The following is a 22,844-nucleotide window of genomic DNA, read 5'->3' on the forward strand; positions in this document are numbered from 1 at the left end:
GTCCTTTCCCGCTTTAAATACAGAAGGCTCCATTAATATAGCATTAATGTTGTCATCCATCATAAAAACTATGTTTTCAGAATTAAAATTAAAATATTTTGAACTCAAAATCCAAATAAATCTAGGTGCACTAATATAATGAAAAAATACACCTTGCTTAATAAATTAATTCTCTATAAAGGATGTAGGGACGTCCCTCTCATGCAGAAGATAAAGCAAATGCCTTTATTTTCAGGTTACTAAATTGAAGTGTTAAGACAACTTCCTTTTAAGGAAGGAAGTCCATCTGCTAAAACACTCACTATTTTTACTTTTCTGCTCACATTCAGCTCAATATCTATTAATGCTATTTAACAGAATACATTAAAATTACAATAGGAATTGAAATACATTTTGTGGCATGCATACTGTTAGCATCTTCCTATACACAAAAATATAGATAAATAAAAATTATGCCATTAAATATTTGCAGTCACCTTAGTTGTGAAGATTAGTGACAAGCAAGCTTCACAATGGGCTCCACACTAACATTGAAATATTCTGAAAAATACAGGTTACCTGATACAAATTAGGATGTTTCTTGATTTATTTTTTTGCTAATTAAAGCAAATAAAGCAAGGCTAACAAATGAAATTGTATTCAGATCAGAAAGGGTATTTTAATTAGTTTTTTTTTCTTCTGTGGATAGCATTTTCTGAATAAACACACAAAATGCTAGAAATTCTTGCTGTCACCTGCTTTTCAGCCAAACACTGAAATTGTCTACCAATTATAAAACCCCTTTTCTTCAATCCCTAGAAAAACATTTCACTGTTTTACCTTTATTTAATCAATGTTAAGAGCTCCAAGTCAGACCATTACCTGGCCACATCCAGGGGCAGTGCATAAAAAGGGTTTGTCATCACTCATATTCCACAGGTCGTTGTGCTACCTGTATTAAAATGAGAATTGAACAAATTTTACAAATATTGCAAAAAATTATTAATACATCAACATCCACAGGATATTTTAACATTCCATGGGTAAGAATTTCTGCCTTCTGGCTACACTAAGAATCTAAATACCAGTGATTCAACTAGAATCTGGATTCCAAGCTCTGTCAGGAAGGTACACAAAACCCAATAGAGACACAGTAGCTTTTGAACATACATCTCAATCTGAAAGGAAAGTATTTGTAAGTAACATGACTAATTGTAAAAACTATCTGAAACCATAGTAAGACAACTTGTTACTGAAATAAAAATGTACTGTAATATTGAACCAATTCCCACAATTAAAAAAAGAACAAAGCAGCAGACAATACCAAGTAGTCAAGGATACAGTGCCAGCAGATGAGAAAGTGGTTGATTCCTTACTTTTCATAATCTTTAAAGGTAAGCTAGCAGATAGCCCTTTATGTAAACTGTTACAAATTTAACTACAAAAACATGTACTTTAGTAATGTTTCAGCTATACAACTAAAGAATCAACAGGCTAAAAAATATCTAAGAACTAATATATATTAATTATATTTTGTACTCTTTTGCATACTCACCACACATACTAACACACATACCTGCCAGATCTCACATATAAACCAGTTTCATACGACAAACTATCATATCCTCCTTTTCATGGCAATGAACTGTAATTGAAAGAAGATATTAATTACTATGCATGTTAAATATCTAATACTATGAGATTTTGTAAAGATAAATATATTATGCCCACTATTCACCCATGAAACACAACAGTTTTTTAAAGGAATGGTTTACTTCAATACATCCTCTAATTATGCCTTCACTCTGACCAAAAGAGATGCTTCTACTCTCTCTCATCCTGCAAGCACAGAACAAACATCGCAAGGTGGCATCACTCACAGCTTCAGGAAGACAAAGAGGGACACAGAAAAGATTGAGCCAACCTGTGCTGGACAATACATAAAGCTAGTATGTGGATGCTGTTACATCAATGACAAAAAATAATAAAGTCAAGATATCATTGTCACATCACTAAACCCAATAGTGATGAGTAACTAATCTCAATGGTGAAGTTACCTCATTTTAAGGTCAAGTAATAGGGCGAGGTGGGGGAGGAGGATGAATGTACCAAATTAGCTAGGAGACGACAAGCACACTCAACCCATCTGTGGCTTTACCCTAGAGGAAATACATTCATCTTTAAATACAAGTATTTGTATGGAGATCGAACAATGTTAGTTCTGAATACTGCTCAGCTTGATGAAGCAAATAAAGATGAATAAAGATGTCTTTATGGTCAAAGATCATAAGCAGAATAAATCCATCTCTCCCCCAGCTGGCTGGTCATGAAAAGTTGCAATGCTTCTGAAACTGTCTAACCATCCTAAGAATGTATATTTTGGTACACCATTTAACACTAGACACTAGACAGATCAAGTAAGCATAAGCAAATAATTTAAGACTTAATACCTCGGAGATCTGTAGGAAACATGTTACCTTATCCTTTTGTCTGCGTCTGTACAGTAAAAAACTACTATACAGACTTTATGGTTATTTCTTCAAGGAGAAGGAGAACCCAGTGTCCTTGGTCATGAGCACTGAACAGCAAAGAAGCAAAACATGGCGTGGAGGAGATTCCACAGTGTCACTTCTAAATATATACATTTAACAGAATGAAGATACTGAGCTGAGATCACAAGCCAAGAAGAGATGAATGGCTGCCAGAAACTTTAGAGTCTTTGGCACTGACAACTCAGAAAAACATTTATATCCCAAAGAAAGGATGCCAAAGCAAATCAGGGATGGAGATTGTTCTGCTGTTCTTTGCAAAGAGTTCATAACCTGTCTCAAGTTTCTGAAGGGATGAAATACTTCTTGAACTGTTCAAACTATGAACTTAGTACTGTCACCAATAAAGAGTATTAACAAGGTTATGGGCAAGTCTGAATGCTCAGGACTGACTTCAGGGCAAAAAATAAGGCCCTTATCGATGAAGCTTTAGGATTATATCCTTACATTACCTGGACCTTCAACAGACACTTAAAAGCTATCCCATGAGCTTATTATACATGTTCAGCTACGCAACACTACAATTCTTTTCTTTTAAATGTAGGTTCAAAACTAAGAGAGTCAGTCTCCTTCAGATCTCAAAAGGAGTTTGCTTTGTTAAATCTTGATCATGGGGCATCATATAATTAAATATGGCTATAATATACACAAATTAATATATATTATGAGCAGAAGAGTGATATCCGTACTGGAAATATCTGAAGGTGTAAGAAACAACTCTGAGGTTTTTTTGTCCAAAGGATGAAGATTGTGATTAACAAAAGTGCATGTAGGGCATTTTTTCTACTGTTACCATAACTTGTTGCCAGTCTTTGACAATATATAGTATCAGCCATAATATCTACCCCATCCATACTGTTAGTATTTTTGTTAGGTCATAAGCTGTAAAATCAATTTTCCAAGTCTGCTCATTTTCTTTTTTAAGGAATATTCCCAAAACCCGTATTTGCATATGAAATAATTATCTGGTTCCGTGTTTTGGTTTGTGAAGCCTGTGAATTTTGAATGCCCGATTTATAAACTAAAAATCAATCCTTGTGAAAAAGAAAATGTCCTCCTGGCAAACTTACTGGAAAAAATGTTGGAGATAAATTAATTTCCTGATCTTTGTAATATTATTTGACTGCAGGCCACAAGGAATTTTGTGAGGTAATGCCTTATAAAGGGATTCCAGATAACATCTGAGGAAAAAAGTATCTTGAAGCACTGAAATTTTTGCACTTGAAAGAGAAAATAAGTTCACTCATGCATTCCAGCAAGACCTCGGACATTATAAATCTCAACAGAACTGGATCTGACAGGATGGGAAAACAAAGGGCTCACATTTGTTAGTGTAGCCAAATTGGTAAGGATTGTATTTACCTATTACAAAGACAAATGCAAAGCTTGCACCTAGCACAAAACATCCCCATGCAACAGTGCAGACTGAGGGCCAACTGGCTGTCAAGCACCTTTGGGGCAGAACCTCTAACTCCTGATGGACAACAAATTGAACACGATTCAGTATCATGTCACTTGCAGCACTGAAACCTACAGCCTACTGGGCTGAATTAGCAATAGCATAGCGACCAGATGAAGGGAAGCGATTATTCTCCTTTATCTGGCACTCGTGAGGCTACAGCTGGAGGGCTGTGTCCAGTTTTGAGCCCCTCAAAACAGATGACAAACCGGACAGAAACCAACAGGAGCCCCATCAAAACAGTTAAGAGGCTGGACTATTACATACAAGAGGAATATCAGGAAGCAAAGTTTGTTCATCATGGAGAAGAAAGGCTAAGGAAGGACGTACTTGCTGCATTACACCACCTAATGTAGTGTTACTAAGACAGATCCAGACTGGGTAGTGTACAACAAAAGAATGAGATGCAGCATTCACAAGCCACACAGAGAAAGTTATGAGTAAGTATAAGGAGAGGGGAAAAAAAATAATAAAAAAAATTCACAGTGAGTGCAGCTGAACACTGGAACAGGTTGCCCAGTGGGGCTGTGGAATCTCTATCCTTGGAGATATTCAAAATTTGGGTGGATGAAATTCTAAGCAATCCAAGATAACTCTGAAATTTTAAGTATACCCTAAAGACTAGCTAGAAACAGGTGAACAACAGCAAAAGACAATCCAAACTTTGGTAATGTTCTGACAGCTTTAGAAGACTTAGAGTGGTTAACTTTACAGCCCAACAACTACAACTGTTGCTGCCAGGGAAAACACACAAAAAAATCCCATCCTTTGCCATCTCTTTTCCTTCTGGGTTGTTTGCTGCCTGACAGGAAGACCAAGATTAACACACACCAAATTTTCAGAAAAAAAGTTTGTGATTGCCACTCTAATTTCAAAAGGCTGTTGGAGACCAACTGCTCTAAGAGAGAACATCCCAGTAAGAAATAAGAATTTAGAAAATACTCTTCTCCCAAAAAACAGAATAGCAATTTAAACACCATCTTAACAAAAATGCTACTCACCTGACCAAATGAGAAATTAAGTATGTAAACTGCTAACCCAATCACTAGAGATGAATTATTGCCACCTTGGATCGTTACCCAGGCAACAGCAAACACCTTGTCCCACAGAAAGATGGTTGCTGAAGCAATCCAACCTCAATGTGAAACTCCAGCCTCAACTTATCTTTTAAGGTAAACTGAACAGTTTGGTGAAATGATTCTTACTACAGTCCACTGAACTGCAACGTTCTTCTATAAGCCTTCCAACCCTAAATTCCTTTCAGTAGCATAAAGAAACCCATACATATAATTCTCTTGAGTTACACTGATAAATAGGATCAGAGTCGAACATGGGAAAACCATTAAATAATCTCAGCAGTCTAATCAACTCTGGTACTTAAATCAGAAAGTAATCTTACTTTTTTTGGTGTCTGCTCCATATTCTCAATGCAAAGGTAAAATACTTTCACATTACACCTATTTAAAATGTCATAAGATTCTTTTATCACATTTGGAAAGCAAACAGTACAGTGAAGTATATAAGTAAGTACATACACATGTTCAAAATATGTATAGTGCAGAGAAATAGAAACAGGTTTGCAAGCAATTTATTAATATTTAGGACAGTGAGATTATTTAAAAAATAAATATGTTTATATAAAACATTACACTAATGTTTATCTAAATGCACTACAAAAATAGCCTCGACAATTACTTGTATATTTTTATAAGACTTTAATTAAACATCTTAGTTACACTTTCTGAAAACTATTACTACATACTCTGAGGCCTGCTTCTAAAATACCTTCCTGTAGACAATTCATAAAAGAATAGAATCATACACTGATCTAAGCAAGATCTTGTTGGCTTATTTTACTGGTAAAGGTTCTTCTGCTTTCTCTTAATTCCCTACATTCAGGAGCATGGAAAACACAACTGACACTTCATTTTTTTTTTTCTATTAAACATTGAAATAGCTGTTTAAAATGTATACATATTGACAATCCTTGAAAAATCCTCTCCAAATTTGCTGAGAAAAACTATTCTTCGCACATACCCAGTAAAGATTCATCAGACTTGTAGCTAAAGCCTCTGAACACTTTACCTGTATAAAGTATGCTGTATGCCAGAAGATCTATATGCACTAACCTGCTCATGGGCTGTGCAGTCTTACTCCGCAATTATATTCTAAGCACTGTAGCAATATAAAGACTGCTCTCCTGTAAAGTCCAGGCTGACACAAACAACATGGAAGAAAACAGCATGAACTCAACACTGAAAAGACAAACAACTATAAAAATTTCAAAAAACCCACAACCAACCAAGCAACAAAACACAACAAACCCCACAAACACAAAAAAAATCCCAAATTTAAAACTTTCCAATTCCTCCACTGGCCAAAAAGAAAGAAAAGATGCACATTCTCACAAGTGTGTCCCTCCCCTAAACTGGACAGTCCATAGAGGATAATCTGACAGTCCGTCAGCTACAGTAGTAGCTGGTTTATCTACAACTGCTTACATGTGATGCAAACCCAGATTTGTAGCTAGACTGACCACACATATGTGGCTCCAACTCAAGAAGCTTCTGTACATTCTGGTATCAAGAAAAATTAAAGTTGGACAAAAACTGTATTAGGCCATTAAGACAAATCAGAATTATAGTAGTCAATCAGCATCAAGTCTCCCCTGGATCTATACATTACAAAGTGCTTAAGTTACAGTATCAGTGACGTATTTTCCTACGGAAGTTTGCATTTCCTCAAGACTGATCATGTCTATTCAAAATTTCCTCTTATTCTTTACATTTGATCCGGGATTGTAGCCCTTTTTACTGCAAGGCACAAACCTTTACTGTATACAGAATTATTAACTCTTAGTAGGCATTTCTGTAGATCTCATCATAGCATGTAATTGCTTTAGGTAGTATAAGATTTTTCTGAATTGACTTTAAAGCTTCATTTTATAACAGGAAACTGAAGCATAAAAGGGCAAGGTCAAAATTTTTCAAAGTCTTTATCAACTTTAAGAGTTCTACCTGAAGAACATACTTTTTCAAAGTAAAGTAGATTGAATATATTTGCTGCAGTGAAGACTAACATTCTCTTAACTGTTACCTGAAGAGCTGAATTTAATGTTTTGCTTGGCTCCATACAAGAATTTCAACAGACATGCTTCTTTAGATGAGGGGGAAAAAAAAAAGTAGCTATTTTTGTTTTCCAAATTTAAACACTCCAAACTTAAGAGAGATGGCTTTCTCGTGCAACCAAACAAATCAACATAAATTAAATTGAACAGGGTACCTTTTATACTTTCAATATTTGCATACAGCATTACACATCAAAAATTTTAGTCACCTCCCACATTCCAGTCTATCTTTATTTCCACAATTTTCTATAGAGGCAGACTTTTAAATTTTGCTTTCAGTAAAAATCAGAAGTTAGTATGTAAAATACACCACTTAATAGGAAGTAACATAAATAAAATCAAAATGTGTATTTTAAAGGAAAAGAAATCATTGTTCCACTTACCTGGAGGGACTGGAACAGCTATTTTTTCAGTTTCCTATAAAGCAAAAGAAGAAAGGTGAAGCAGAAGTGGTGTAATTAATATCTGACCATTACAGTCCACTTTCAAAAGTGTTATGACTGACTGTATTTGTGTGATGCCATAGAATTTAGCACTCCTAAAAAATAAAAATGAATCACAAAGAGAATGGAGGAGAAAAAAATGTGAAAGACATTCCTTCTCATAGAGAAAGTGGGATCACCAGAAAGCAGCTCAATATATTCTGCAAGAAAACTATAAGCCATAGTCCAGAATATTTAAAGGTTGTAAACCTCAAAAACTGGTGAACAGGAAAACGGGAGCTCCTTCTTCACACTTCATTGATTAATAGCAAGGTTGTGCTATTTCCTAGAAGACACATGATCTTTTTCAGAGAGTTCTAGGAAAGAATAAATAATTATAATGCCTGTAGCATAATGCTGATTTTTTCTTTAAAAAGGTCAAATATCAGGCACTTTTTGCTGATATTATTAGTCAACTGCTTGTAATTGTTGTCTAAAGTTAATCCCATACTTTTCACGGTTTGTTTAAGATTCTAAAAAGGGGAGATCATCTGGACAAAAAGAAAAGATGCAAGAAGTGAGTTTGACTTAAGTTCAAGTAAGATCAAGAAAGCCAGTTGGACAAATACAGAAACAAAGCAAGTAAGTTACTTCAGCTTTGCTGAAGGAGCAGGCTTTTTCCACATGGAGAAACATTTCTGGTAAACGGAGAACACTAATGAAATAAAGAAATGTCCTTAGACATAACTCTTCCTGTTGGCTGAATGTGGCAGCTCCTAAATCAACCCCCTGGCTTAAGTATTTTCCAGAGGTGTCTTGATGCTTCTTTGACTTACTGGAAATTCATGCTGTGTGAATACAGCTCTTATAGATAAGTGAAAGGCCAAAGAGAAGAAATATACAGGGGTTAATATTCCACTGAACTTTTCACAATTTGATGCAAGAGATATTAGAGCCCTACCTTCCCCAGCTCATTTTAGGTTTGAATGTCTTAACACTGGATTTCTAATGTTTGTTAGGTTGATGGGCAATCTCCTTTTGCTACATTACTTTTGAGAAATTAAAAAAAAAAAAAAAATCTACTTCATTTTTACATTTTTTTCAGATTTCATCCCTGAAGTATAAAACTGAATACAATATTTAAGAATTTAATTAAAAAAATATTTAAATATATCATGAATACCCCACTACAGGAGTCCCACTGCTCATTAAAAGAATGTTCTCTTTCTTTCCTGTAAGCAATAATATAAATGACCATTGGCATTTCCCTAGAAAGGGAAACACACTATGTTGCTTGGAACAATTTACTGAAGAGAAGCTCCTATCTGAACTGAAGCTAATGGAAAAGTTCTTGGGATGAACTGAAACTGACACAGAACAAAACTGGAAACAGCATAGCATAAACTTGAAAAAATATATTTATTGCATAATTATTAAATATTGACTCAAATTTCTGTCATAGGCTATATCCAGTGCCTCCTTAGATTGCACACTGTTGATATGAAACAAATGTAATTAAGTTATGCTGGAGGACAATGATAACTTGAAATCTAGTTGTTATTCCAAAAATGAAGTGAATAATATTTAATCACATTTGCTCATTCAAAAACAGTAAATGCATTATTTTTATACAGAAATTCGTTAATCTTTTAAAGTTAGTAAAGCTTCTTGGAGCTAAAAACGTGCATTTGTAAGTTTAAACTAATTAAGAGCAGAAGGAAAAAAAAGAACAGCTGATGAGAGAAGTGGAATTTTAGGCACCAGATAAATCCAAAATTTAATTAAAGATTCAAAAGAATACCCTATTTCAGGCCACTCAACACTTTGTCACAAAACAGAAGTAGCATGAAAACCAAAATTATTGATAAAATTATGTATGATCAAATTTAAGATGTGAAAGCACCTTATGTTAGGTGCTGCATTCTTGTGCAAGGAAACAGGTGACAGTATCGCTATTTGAAGATAAACATCTCTGAGAGAAAGCAACATAATGCAAAGCAGATGAGTGACACAGAGTACATGGATGGGATATGGAAACGCACTCATGGATCTCGCTCCAAGAATAAGGATGCAAAAACACTGTAGAATAAGACTGCAGAAGCAACATGGCAGCACACATATCCCCTAAATCCGAACATCAACTTGCACTGTGGCATACAACATTTGTGACTAAAACACCGTGCAGCCATTACTGCTTGAAGGTCTAGTGATGTGCTTTTTCACGTGAAACCTTCAGAGACCTCTTACTTAGACAAGTCGGGAGGCATAACGCACAATAACGGGCAAAGTCAATGGGGCAACTGGTCCGGAATGTCCACGGCCAGATCCCAGGCAGGCCAACACCTCCCTCTGGTGCAGACAATGTTTCTTACCCTCCCCCCGCCCCCCACCCACCAGCACCCCGTGCCCCTCTCGGCACCCTCCGCACCAGCGCCGGGTGCGGACCGAGATCTCCCTTCGGAGCAGATGATGGATGCAGGGAGAGGCCTCCCTGCCACTGGGCTAAGGCGGCAAGGCCGGACCCGGCCGCCCTCTTCCCCCCGCCTCTCCCCGCCCGCCGCCGCCGCGGGCCGGGCCCGGGGCAGGTACTGGCGATGCCCCCGCGGGGCGGCCCGCTCCGGCAGCCCCCTCCGCCCCGCCCCAACCCATACCTCCGGGCGGGTAACGGCCTCCGCGGCGCCGGCCGGGCCGCCCCGCCCCGGCTCTAGGGGCGGCGGGAGCCGCAGGCCGCGGTGGGGGAGGGGGCTGCCGTGCAGCGGAGCGGCGGCGCCATGTTACTGCCTCCCGGGTATCCCCCGCCTACTGCCGAGCGAGGCCGCTCCCGCCCCTCCGCCCGCGGTGCGCTCGCCCGCCCGGGCGCCGCCGCAGCGCCGAGGGAGGGTGGGGAGGAGCCGCCACCGCCGCGCTCGTGTTTACAAACTCACCCCGGGAACGCGGGCCGAACCGCACATTAAAGGCCGGGTCCCCCACAGGCTTCCGTCACTTCTCGCGATAGCGCGGCTGACATCCCCGCGGGGGCGGGCGCGGGTCACGTGGCGGGGCGGGGCGAGCCGCTGATTGGGCGCTGCCGGCGGGGCGGTTGGAGCCGGGGCGGCCGGAAGCGCCGAGGGCCCGGGCGTGGCCCCGCGGGCAGTGAGGGGCTACCCCGGCCCCGCTCCGCTGCTGCCCGGCCTTCCCGCCACGGACCGGCACGAGACTCCAGCGGCAGCACCCGGGCAGCACATCTGCCGGGAGAGCTGAGTCCGGGCCCGGGCGCCGTCCGGCCCGCCGGGAAGCGATGGCGCAGCCGCGCGGAGCGGGAGCGCAGGAGAGGGAACCCCAGTCCCCTGCCGCCGGTTGGGCGGGGGGCGGCAGCAGGCAGGTACAGACTAAACCCCTGCAAGGGTTTGTTCAGTGGCAGCGCTCGCCGCGCTCCTCGCAGCCGAGCACCAGCCCCCCAAAAGCGTGTGCTGGCTCTGCGCCCCCCCCGCCCGCGCACCACAGCTCTCACGGCAGGAGCCTGGGGTGTGCCTGAAGCCACGGCCCTGCAAAACATCCACCTTACTTAACACTGCATCCAGAATGCTGCAGCACCGTCCATCGAAGGGCACAGAAGGAACTAGAAGCGTTTTGGATGAATTAGTATTATAATCGTACATAGCAACACCGTTTATCTAGTACGCGCTTTGAATAACAGATGTAGCTTTAATCCTGTGCCCAGGTATCATTTTGAACTGTCTTGTTCTGAGAGTATGAGACTATGAATAACAAAAAACAAAAACCTAACAAAAGGTCTAAGTTTCCCCAAAGTTGAAAAAGACTATGTGCTATGTTTAATTTATTGTAAATTGTTTTGATGGGCACTGTACAGCACTTCTGCAAAGTTGAGATAAGAGGGGATAAAGAACACTGCATAAAAGTACAGTTTTCTTAAAGCTGGAATTACTCTTTAAGCATGTTGCAAAGGACTCAAATATGAGTGCAAAATGAAAGGAATACAGCTCTTATTTCTTCACAGAGCAACTAATGTGTAAACCTCTACCATCACATGGCAGCATCAGTTCTGAACATGAACAAAAAAACTGAACAAGTTATTTGACTTTCTTCAGTCTGAAGTTGGTACAAAACACATAAACAGAGGGAAAGCAGGAAAAAAAAAAAGGCAGGATGGAAAGGATGAATCACTTTTACCTGCAGCAATAACTTAAGACTGTAATTGGTAACATAAACATTTCCTTCATTATACATTAGGGTAATACTGTTGTGCACATCACTGCCAGAGGTGGAATGATATCTGATCTACCAGGACAACAGGCAGAACAGTTATTCAGAGACAGTCAAGATCTCTGCTTCAGCTGCCTTCATCTTCAACACCGAAACATGAACTGTCTTTGGATCTGGAGAACCTACAATATGAATTTTCATGAGTTGACAGTCTCCAAGGTCAGCATGGTCCACACCAGAAGAAACTTAAAAAGGTTTCAAAAAAAGTGAAGCCTATAGCATCACCTCATGGAACTTTTGTATCTGGTTCCTCTGATCCATGAAAGATTTCCTGATGGGCAAGATCAAGAGCCCTTGATCTGCTGCTGCCCAATCACTGCAAAGAGGTTGGGGTGGGTTGTTTTGGTAAAAAACAATCTTTTACACATTTATAGTTGTCTCTTGTGAGCATTTTATGAAAATGGAGTATTTTTTTGTTTTAAGACCACTCAAACTGACCAAGCTGTTAAAGTGCTCAAGTAACTACTGAAACTAAGCTGTTTTTCAAGAACAGGTAAACAGCAAAAGGGAGTCAACATGCCCTGTGATCAATCAGATGAGAAAATCTGCCTATCACTCTAAACCCCTTATTGTCAATAAGGAGAATAATCTTCTGTGTGAATGTTTGGTGCCAGGTTTTGGAAGTCCTTGATTAGTCTTTATCTGTAACACTGAGATCCAATTCTTGAAAGACTGGCATAACCAAATAACAATTTTGCTTGGCTTAGGCTCATGTTCAGTCTCAGTGTGAGTTAAAAGGTAACAAGCTTGGGGAGATGCTACTACTAAAATAGACAGGCTTCCCATCCATACACTGGGTCACCCGAGATGTCTGCTGCCTTTCAGACAAGGCTGATCCTAGGGAAAAGTGTACCTTTTGACAGGGAGAACCAAATGGGAGAAGATGGGATGTAAGTCCAGAAACCATTATTCAAACCTGATTCAAGTAACTCATGGTGACTCAGGTGGCTTTCTTACTGAGGTTATGGAGTAACAGCTTAGATCTTCTTTCTACACCAAACACACAATTGCAACTCAGCAGAACCATTTTATATGCAAATTGTTAAGTACAATTAACACAGCTGGAGCTAGACTTGACCAAAGCAAGTTTTAAGATCCTTGTTTGGCCAAATCCCAGTGATACAGAAATCTGAAGCTGGAATTAAGCTAGTCCATGATATTAAGAAATATGAACTGCCACCTCAGATGCCTGCTGAGATCTCTACAGTACTGAAAGAACAGAACAAAGTTCATCACTTACCAGGACAGCAGCACGCAAGATAAGCTTTAGCCTAGGATTCTAGTAATCATTACCTACCTTTCACCCAAGGCAAATGCCCTATATGTCAGCTCTGTAATAGAATAGTTTATGAGAACGGGTAATAGCAAGTACATAAAATAAACACTGCAGAAGAATAGACCACATGGAAGATAGCTGCAATATGCTTTACCTCCTACCCCTCTCAGCCCTCAGAAAACCCACTTCCAGACCTAGTCATATAAGGCACTACTAACAGTTGTGCTAGATATTTAAAGATGTGGCATACTCCTAAACCTCACATATATAAAAGGATGCTCTCTGCATTCACTCAGTAATTTTTAATCCTTTTGAGAAGATGACTATATTCTCCTAAGAACATATGGGGAAAGTAACTTCTAATGCTAGGTTCAAGTTATGCTACATGAATCATAAAACCATTTATGTTGGAAAAGACCTTTAAGATCAAGTTCAATCACTAACATATAGGTCCAAGCCCAGCACTACACCATGTCTCAATATGATATTTGAATTCAGACAAAAATGAAGTTCCTACCTGCACCCTGCACTGATCTAAAAGCCACTAGTCATTTCTCCATTTCCCTACTGGTAGGCAGCTTACAGTAAAAAGTTTCCTAGATATAATTCAGTAATTACCCATTTAACACAAGATGACAAAGCTTATACAAGCTTGCTCACATTCTTCCAAAGTATTTGTCAAATAACCAGATCTTTTTTAATATTCTGAAAAAAGTTTAAGATTCTATCAGCCCCTTCCCCATCGGATTAGTACATAGTAGCACACAGTATTTTGCTGTAAGTGTAGATGCCACCATAAATGCATTTGTTAAAAGACAGACACTATGAGAAGCAAATCTTGATACTACAGATATTTTGTTAATAAAAATGCTTTGATCCTACTGCTCTTAAAAGAATTTGAAAGAATGCAAGGCTGACTTCACAAAATTAAGAAGCTGGAAGTTCTCCCTTTTAATTAGGTGATGCCAAGAATGCAGTAACTAAGAGTATAATATCAATATGACACAATTAAGTGCCTTGGACCAACCTAAAGGAGATGTTAGTTTAGTTCAACTGGGACACTGGTCAGAACCAAGTGGAAAACTTTTACCATGGTAATCAAAATTTATAGTGTAACTGAAAACTGATGCAAAGAAAACCTTACTATCACTTTTCATGGATTTGTGTTCAGCTCCTGTTAAAAGGAGCCAGAACACCTTCTGTACCAGCCAGCCTGAAAAAAAAAATATTGTGCACAGAAGCAGCTCTAGGTAAGTTCAAAACACAAGGAACAAGGCCAGCAGCACAGCCTTTCATATTTAATCGGTATATCCTTTGATCTTTCAAAGATGAGTCACATTAATTTTAATAAACAAGTGACACGCCCATTTATATTAATAAATAAAATGACCCAAGATCATTGTTTGAAGGGTCCTATGCAATATGTCATCATCAGGAGAAATTCACAGTGACTGAATGACAAGATGTTGACTTCCAGATATCCTAGCGAGAAAGATAAACGCAGGCAACAGGTTGACAGTTAAAGTTGTTATCTTTAATGAAATGACTTTGGAAATAGCATCAATTTCCATGACACCAACATTTTGGGAGTCCCATAAAATGCAGTTACATTCCAATGGGAGTATTACAGGCAGATCTCCTTTCACATGGCAAATAGGATCAAGAAAGCAACCATCAGACAGAAGAGACCCATAGCTTCAGACAAGGCGAATCCCAGGATAGCATATGAGAACAGCTGCTGCTTCAGAGAAGGATTTCTAAAAGAAAGTGAAGGTGTAAGACCTTTTTATCTTTACAATTAAGATGTTTTACATACAGTTTAATGCACCTGACTCAGAACCTCTTACTTCCTTGCCACCGATTCTGTAACAGGAAAATCCAATAAATCCAAGCAGGAGTAATTCTTACCAGAGATTTCACTGCAGAAAAATGAGCTGGCAATTAAGATTATATTCAAGTTACGCAGATTGCATATGGCTTTTCCAAATGAGCATAGGTTTTGTGACTACATGCATATATGCTTTTGAATTTGACTTCTCTACATCCTCCCACGCAGCAATCAGTGCTACGCATTATAAACTTATTTAACATTTGTGACATTAGAACTATATTCCAATTCAGTTTATGTGTGTAACATTTTAAGTAGCTTTCAGACAAATACAGGAACTGAAACCACTTAGAGTGAAGGAAATACACAGCAGTTTATTGCAAAAATGCAATGAATTATCCCTCCAAGAAGTGTGTGGGAGAGAAAAAACCTTCAACATACTACTATGAAGTAATGTTCTACAATCTCTTAATAACATCTTCATGCCAAATTAAAAAAAGAAATTAGACATTAGTTTTGTACTGAAAACATTTATGTTTCGAGTGTAAAGTGAACTTCCTTGTCTTCAGTAGGGCTTAAAAAGCTTCATTAAGAAAGAAGATTAAGGTTTTAACTGGTTGAAAGAGTAATGAATAACATAAAACCTTCTGTAAAGCTTTTTTATGCCTGTATCAGTTCTGCTCTTCCATGATACCATTTGAACTACTCCTACTACAGAACATTGTACTTATCTGGAAAACGTTCATCCCTACTATAAAAATCTTACCCACCCTCACACCCTTCAGGTTTCTGTAAGGAATTACTCATTCAGTAAATAAGATAGTAAGGTAAGAATATGTAATTCTGAGATGCAAAGCTGATTGTGTTAGAAAACTGAATTAAGCATCCATTTCCAAACAATAATCCTGACTATGAAGTCAAAAGCATACGGACTCACATTATTTATTGTCAGTTTTCATATAGTTTCTCTTTAGGACTTCTCCCCTCACATGGGGAAAGATCCAGGCTAGATTTTTAATTCCGTTCTGGAACTGAATGCTGAAACATTGGACTTCACTGACCAAAACACTTAAATCCAATGATCTAATTTCTTTCATGTCTCTTTTCCAGGTAGAGTGGACAAAGTTCTGAATTGAACAATATAGCCATCCTGATGAATACACTACCGTTTCATATGATTCTGTTTAGCCACGTTTATCATTAATAGTAATTATTAACAGAATTTATTATAGTGGCATCATCCTTACTACAACTTAGCTTATCTGGGGGTGCTGTCTCAAGATACAACCGCAAGCAATTTGAGCTTTATAAGAGAGAGATCAATTACCTGGCATAACCAATGATTAGACTACCGAAGACTGTTCCAATACCAGCACCAGAACCAGCCACACCTACTGTGGCAGCGCCAGCACCAATAAATTTGGCAGCAGTGTCAATGTCCCTGCTGATAGCACTAGTCTGGAATTCTCTAAGTGCTAGTCGGGAGACAGTATTTTGGGCCCCATTAAGTGTCGAGTTGCCCTAAGAAAACAAAACACAAAAAATTGTTATATTCAGACACAGACCATCTTCTATGACCACTCCGATAAGTGTTATTCTGCAGTTTTAAAAGCTGTATTAGATCCAACATCTAGTTCCTCTTCCAAGTGAGGACACTATAAGCAAGAGTTAAAAGCTTCAAAATGTTACCTGTTCCACCTGGAAACAATCAACTTTAAATGTTAAAGACTTCTCAGGGGAAACAGCAAGACAGCAACAAGTATTATTAGGTGTTTGACTTAAAGCAAGTTTCACACTATAGGTATCTGAGTTAGTACAAGTGAACTCTAGGTTAAGGACATTTAGGCTCACCAGGTAAATTAGGAAGATACAGAATTTTGTTTATAAGGTACCTCTCCATTCTTGACCTCTGGCCTAGACAACACAGATGCCGAAATTGGTCTGTACAAGACTCTTGATCCAGCACGGATCTGCAAGAGGAGGAAAAAAGCTATAAAAAAAAGAAACGTTTGATCACAGCTGTTCCCATACAATCGAATGTAAGATTATAAGGCTATTCTCTAGAAAGCCATGTCTTGAAAGACAGCAATCTTTGCATAGCTGGATACACAATAAATGATACAGAAGCAAACACTACCATGTAATGTGATAGCACTGTTTTCAGGAAATGTTATTGCAATCAGCTACATCATTCAATGAACCTGCACATGCACTATACAGACAGAAAATGTGTCAAAACAGTGACAAAAAAAACCCCCAGACAGACCTGCAGGCAGTGATACACGTTTTGAAACTAAAAAATAAAAGCCAGCGAAATGAATTCTGAAGTTGCTAAATGCACAGATATAACCTAGACTTTTAAACCTAGCGAGATGTAAATGAATGAATCCTCTTCCGCAAGCGGCCTGCATGTGTCCTTGGGCGCCCAGCAGGCTAAGGTCATACCGGCTCTTACACCAAGCTCTTGCAGCAGGGGAAACCTGTGCCTGCACCATGCAAAACGAGACTTTCTGCAGGCCGGAGAGGACGTTTTCGAGCAGAATATCCCCTTACCTCTGCAAAGGCAAAAAAATCCCGGCCTTGCAGAGGACACGCATCAGGCTGGAGTTTGACCTACAGCCAGGCGCAGAGCGCACCAGGCCCGAGAGCTCTTCGCTGCCCTCCCCCTCCGCCGCCGGTGCGGGAAGGGCCCCCACCCCACAAAGGGCCCTGGCCCACGGCAAGGCGGCGGGAAGGAGAACCCGGCCCCACGGCTGCTCACTCCCCCCTCTCACCCCTTCGCGCCCGGGCAGCCCTCGGTACAGGCTGGTTCCAGCGCTCCGCCCCGCCGCCGCTGCAGCCCGGGACGCGGCCGGCGAGGAGGCCCGGGAGCCCCCCGCGGGCCCGGGCGCCCGCACTCACCAGGGAGGGCGAGGCGGCGAGCTTGGCGCAAGCGAACATCTTAGCGGGCAGCGTCCCGTGGGCCGCGATCCGGTGTCTCTGCGGAGAGGGAGAGAGTGAGGAGGCGGCGGCAGGCGGGGGCGGCGATGGGGGCGGATGGCGGCACCGCCACTCACCCGCTCCGGCTGCCGCACCTCAGAGCCGACGGGCCGGGGCGTCTACTGCGCAGGCGCGGCGGAGCCGGCGGCGAGCGCCCGGATGCGGCGCGGAGGCGGGGGGCGGGGCCTGGCGCCAAGGTCACTGTGTACCCGCGCTAATTGGCGGCGGCTGGGGGCGCGCGCCGCCGGGGGGCGGGGCGGGCGGCGGTGGCCCTCGGTGTCCGTCCGCGTCTGCGGCAGGGGGAGCGGGCCTCGGTTCGAGCGGGTAAAGCCCGTTACGGGGAAGTCTGAGGGAGCTGCGGCCTGACGTCACCGCGGCGCGCCGGTGGCGGGAAGCAGCCGGCGTTGGGGAGCGCGGCCTGTCCCGGGGCGGCGGTGCCCGGGCGGGGCTGCAGCCGCTGCCCGGCGGGCTCACGTTCGCAAACTGCGGCAGAAACGTACCCGGAACCCCTGGGGGGGCGGCGGGGAGAGGTTCGGTGGCAGGAAAAAAGGGCGCGTCCGAAAACACCAGAAGTCTTGGAAAAGTCCTTGCTATTTAGTCATTTTTGCATGAAGAGCAGGCTCATACCCTAGGAAAGAAAAAATCCTTTTTGGTCAGTCTTAATCGAAACAAGATTATCATTCCCGAGTTGAGCACGTGTTCCCGAGATTCCTGCTTTAATCACTTAAATGTTCTTTCATCTTTTTCACTTGAAAAGGGGGATTGCTGTTTTAATGGTCATTTACCACTGTAAGTGGTATTAACGCCAACTAGGAAAAAAATGCAGAAAAAGCCACATTTTGGGACAAACTCTGGGGAACATATATTTAAGTTGTGGCACAGTTTTTATTTGATACAATCTGTACTGTGAAAATAGATTTAAATTCTGAAATAGGCTGTGCACTACAAACTCTCTCAAAATGGCCAAGTAAGAGGATATGTGCGTTATATTGAGGGATAGGAATTGGGCTATGGGTGCCGCTGTCGCTGATTAAACCACAGGTGCCACACAGCTGAGACACACTCCATATCAGCAACTTGAACACTCACCAACAAACATGATCAATAGGCACTTTCAACAGCTGCGTGCTAATGCTGATGATAATGTTGCTTTTATAACCTACAATGCAGTGTCTTCTGATCCTAAGGTACACTGGATTTGTACTCGGTTGGAGGTCCTAAGCTGAGAGACAACAGCACAGTTTGAATTTCCCAGCTTTCTGCTCCCTGCCTAAAACCCAACAGCAGGCTTGGTTAGGTTCCAGTGCGCACCCAAAGTCAGTAATAGAGCAGTAAAAAGGGAGTCTACAAAGGCCAGCAAAAGAGGCTATAAGTTGCCTACTTGTTTGTTTTCTTTTTCCCTTTTTACACCTTATACCAGTTGTTTGGAAACCGAGGTGGATGGGCAGACCTGCAGTGCCTGTCAGCTGGTTCTTCCATAGAAAAACAGCACATAAGAAATAAGTATCAATGGCAAAACCCTTTAATGGTTAGGCAGAACTTTTAACTGAAAAAAAATTTTCAATCTACATGCTATTGTACCAAATATTTCCAGCACCGTGAATAAAACCATAAAGCAAATGTGGATGCTGTATTGGTGGAATGACTTAAATGTAACTTGTTGCCGTACACTGACATACAAAGTGCACTATTTATGAAGTAGTGTACTTCCCTTAGGAAGTGTAGCAGCGAGCAGGCCGTTTGCAACAAAGAAATTCACGTGTTCCTGGAAGGAAACACAGCAGTTAGAGACATGTTTTCTTCCCAGGAACCTAGTGGTGCGAGCCTCCAGGCATAAAATTGATCTTCCCACAGCTCTCCTAAATGCAGAAGAAAGTGGACATTACACTCCTGTATATGCACAGTGCAAAGTCACATGGATTCAAAAAAGGGTTAAATGGAAACCCGCTTCTTTCATGAAGAAAATGCCCTCTTCTGTCACGATTCCCACCCTGGAATGTTTTGCAAATAACACATTCACAAGCTGTTTGATCTGAAAAACGTCAAAACCACCATTAAACACTTGTTTATTGTTACTTTTAAGGCATAACAGCTGATGCTATATTTTATGTGCAACTCGGCTTTTGCTTTCAGGAGGAGTTAGAAGAGCGGTTACTGATCTCTGGGGACCGTGTTCAGTTTAATTCGAGCAGATCTTCATAAAAAAAGACTTACATTGTGTCTCACAGTTTCCTATCTGGTTGAGCTGCTGCTAAGTCCCCAAGGAAGTGCATCGGTGCACTAAAGAGCAGTGTAATTTCTAATTGTTCACCACATTTCTGAAAGTCTATTCTACTTGGAATTTTATCCAAAAGTTTTGAAATCTCTTAGACTAGATTCCCAGTTTTCCAACTGCCTCTCCCAGACAGGGCCAGTTATGCATGTGGGTGGTAGCTAAGGCTGCCAGAGGAGGTTTCCTCCCCATTTTGCCTCTGGCAAAGAATATCCAATGCAGCAGTTTGAACAGTATGTGGTGCCTGAAGAGCCAGTGCAATTCCCTCCCACAGCTCCCTGCTGCTGAGCCAGGTTTATGTCAGGGCAGTAAGAACAACAAGCGACTGATAGCTGTGGTCGGTTCACTAGTGTGGCCTTCTCTTCCCAGAAAGGAAAGAGAAAGATCATCCCAGGTTTCCGAAGCCTTCTGAAGGCTAAAGGTTGTCCCAGTCATTTTGCCCTTATTTTTAGAAAAGCAACAGTCTGTTTCATTTTCACTGCCAGGCAGCTCATTTCCTAGGTACACCATGTAGTGGATCAGTCCTACAGTGACATGCCATGCAGTTTCACTTTGCAATCCTGAAATGAACTAGTATCTACACATATCAGACTCTGATTGTTACAACATGTGGATAACAGCAGAACAGACATTGCATACAAATGGCATTTTTTCCAGTGACTTCTTAAAGATATCCGTTCAGTTTGCCATCCAAAAAGCAGGTAATAAGGAACTCGGACACAGTACCTGTAAACTGGTATGTCTGCCTGGTAGATAGGGGCTGGTTTTCCTCCAGGTACAGACAAATTTTGGCAACTGCAGATTGGTTCAACTGAACAAGTAAAATCCTGTACAATGCTGAATAAATACGTCCAGTGTGCTTTGCACCAAAGGGTCCATCAAAATTCAACATTTATAATTAATAACTTCTAAAAGACGAATGACTCTTCTATATTTGCTGAACCAGAAATCTTGGCTAGTAAAGAGAAGTCCCATTGTCCAAAGCCTAAATAAAAAGTTCTCCTTCTAGATCGAAACCTATTCCTTCAGGTTAAATTTTATCTCCCAGTGGAGGATTATTAACTCAAAACAGGTCACACATGCTAATCTTTTTTTTTAAATCTATTTTGAAGAGGAGATGTGTCTGGAAAACCAATATATTCCAATACTCTTAATTGTTGGAAGAGCCCCAAAGGACGAAGTTGGATCAAAGGCCTCCTGAGATTGTCCTAATGTTTGCAAAATGTTTTAAAATGTAAAGTGATGTTATCACCTCAGGGCTAGCTCTCTAGAACTTCCAGTTTTATGATGTACTTTGCAGACCATTGATTGATATTGATTTACAAAGTCAGGATTTCTCAGTGTTTTTCACAGCCTGGGCCATGCTTCAGTCTGGAGAGTATCTTGCACTCCAACCTCTTCCATTCACAACTGTGCGGTTGAATCCTTCCATTCAGGACTGCATAGGTCCTCTCAGATAACTGGAGCAATGGCTTGTGGAAAGAAGGTGTATAGAGCAGAATTAATACACTTCAGAATATTTAAACTGACTTAGCTCTGGGAAGAAGGAATTAAGCCATTATTAGATGGCTCTGCTGTAAGTAGAAATTCTTTTTGTAACACACTCTTAATACTTGTTTACCGTCTTGATTATTAGTAGTTGGCAAATCTCAATGTTGGGAGTTTTAATTGCTGAGTTGGCTGGACTGGAAGTGATGTTTCATAGGAAAACAGATGATAAAGTTTTTTTCTTATCATTGTAAACTTCTCCTTTACAGAGGAAAGAGAGAATCTGTTTCCTGAGTGATCTTTGTCTCCCAGAGTACCTACCCAAGCTACTTTTTGCTAAAATCAGTTTATTTTAGTCTCAACAGGTCATTTAGTAGAGAGCTGAAGGCAGTTAACAAAGTAAGGCTAAGTCAGGCTGTAGAGCATTCTGCTCAACAGTCCACTGGTTATTTTAACACGTGAGTCCTACAAATGGATGGCATTAACCACAAACATCATACCATGTTCATACTTAGCAAGATTCTGAAAGTATGCTAATACTGTTGAGACCATTGATGCAATTTGAATTGAAAATCATGATAATCCTTATCGTGCCATTTTTGGATATCTAAGATCTGCTTTAAATGGCACAATGATTATATACATAGGGTCATCAAAATGGGATGTTGTCAAGAGGAAAACCATTCTGCTACAGCAGAAATTCAGCACGGAAAAAAGGTGTTCTTATCTTTATCCTAGCTGCTGGAATCTGATGGAAAGTGAAATCAAGGCCCCAAGGAGCCTTGCCGGAAAAGTCTGCTAGAGCTGCTTTCACCAGGTAACAAGCTCTGTTGTCCAGCATTCAGGTTTTGCTCGTTAGCTTCAGGATGCTGTACAACAGTGTAAATATGTAAAAATACAGCCACACTTTTGTAAAAGCCAGCATGTCACAAGGTGGAAGATGATCTTATATTTTAAAAATTAATTTTATGTCAGCAAAAATTAGAAATTGTCTAAAAAAATTTGATTCCATATTTTCATGTAATATTTATTCGTATTTGCAGTATAACTCAAAATTAAAGGAAATGTTAGGTTCATTAATAGTTTTACTTATGCTTCATGTCTATTACACTATGTGTGTCAAGGTCACCACATTCAAGGTGAGCTTTCATGTATTAAAAAATCATTATTATGTATCTACCCAGTATTTTTTGGAAATTGAT

At 40.7% G+C, this 22,844-nt stretch overlaps 2 protein-coding genes across 11 annotated transcripts in view; both read right to left on the bottom strand.

Moving 5' to 3' along the window:
- The window catches only part of ATF2 (activating transcription factor 2), a 49,947-nt gene extending 39,391 nt beyond the window's left edge, over positions 1–10,556 (bottom strand). For 3 of the 8 annotated variants that reach the window (XM_042783829.1, XM_042783828.1, XM_042783824.1), the window contains exons 1-5: positions 10,461–10,556; positions 7,498–7,531; positions 6,117–6,201; positions 1,556–1,624; positions 862–931 (exon numbers count right to left, since the gene is read on the bottom strand). In XM_042783829.1, the coding sequence (XP_042639763.1) occupies positions 862–886 (25 nt within the window). In that variant the 5' untranslated portion in view covers positions 887–931; positions 1,556–1,624; positions 6,117–6,201; positions 7,498–7,531; positions 10,461–10,556. Of the gene's footprint in view, positions 1–861; positions 932–1,555; positions 1,625–5,386; positions 5,445–6,116; positions 6,202–7,497; positions 7,532–10,187; positions 10,391–10,460 lie in introns of those variants that run through there. The other 5 variants (XM_042783825.1, XM_032989674.2, XM_042783826.1 and 2 more) reach the window with 5 other exon arrangements.
- Positions 10,557–14,587: 4,031 nt separating this feature from the next.
- ATP5MC3 (ATP synthase membrane subunit c locus 3) lies at positions 14,588–18,122 on the bottom strand. 3 transcript variants are annotated; one of them, XM_042784163.1, is made up of 5 exons: positions 17,960–18,122; positions 17,805–17,882; positions 16,796–16,873; positions 16,231–16,424; positions 14,588–14,832 (listed from the first exon to the last, which is right to left on the bottom strand). In XM_042784163.1, the coding sequence occupies exons 2-5, from the start codon at positions 17,841–17,843 to the stop codon at positions 14,718–14,720; spliced, it is 426 nt and encodes a 141-aa protein (XP_042640097.1). In that variant the 5' UTR covers positions 17,844–17,882; positions 17,960–18,122; the 3' UTR covers positions 14,588–14,717. The 3 variants fall into 3 exon arrangements, with proteins under 3 accessions (XP_042640097.1, XP_042640098.1, XP_032845631.1); XM_042784164.1 differs by having other exon boundaries at positions 17,978–18,013; XM_032989740.2 differs by lacking the exon at positions 17,960–18,122 and having other exon boundaries at positions 17,805–17,953.
- Between the last annotated feature and the right edge of the window lie 4,722 nt (positions 18,123–22,844).

Source organism: Tyto alba, unplaced genomic scaffold, assembly GCF_018691265.1.
Source record: "Tyto alba isolate M040663 unplaced genomic scaffold, T.alba_DEE_v4.0 Super-Scaffold_7, whole genome shotgun sequence".
NCBI lineage: Eukaryota > Metazoa > Chordata > Aves > Strigiformes > Tytonidae > Tyto > Tyto alba.

What these genes read in the sequence shown, in the direction of transcription:
- ATP5MC3 (XM_042784163.1), bottom strand. Translation starts at nt 17,843, where the DNA reads ATGTTCGCTTGCGCCAAGCTCGCCGCCTCGCCCTCCCTG. An exon ending in TCGCCGCCTCGCCCTCCCTG is followed by an intron (nt 16,874 to 17,804) that starts GTGAGTGCGGGC and finishes CTCCTCTTGCAG; the next exon opens with ATCCGTGCTGGATCAAGAGT. An exon ending in CTAATCATTGGTTATGCCAG is followed by an intron (nt 14,833 to 16,230) that starts GTAATTGATCTC and finishes ACTTTCTTTTAG; the next exon opens with AAATCCTTCTCTGAAGCAGC.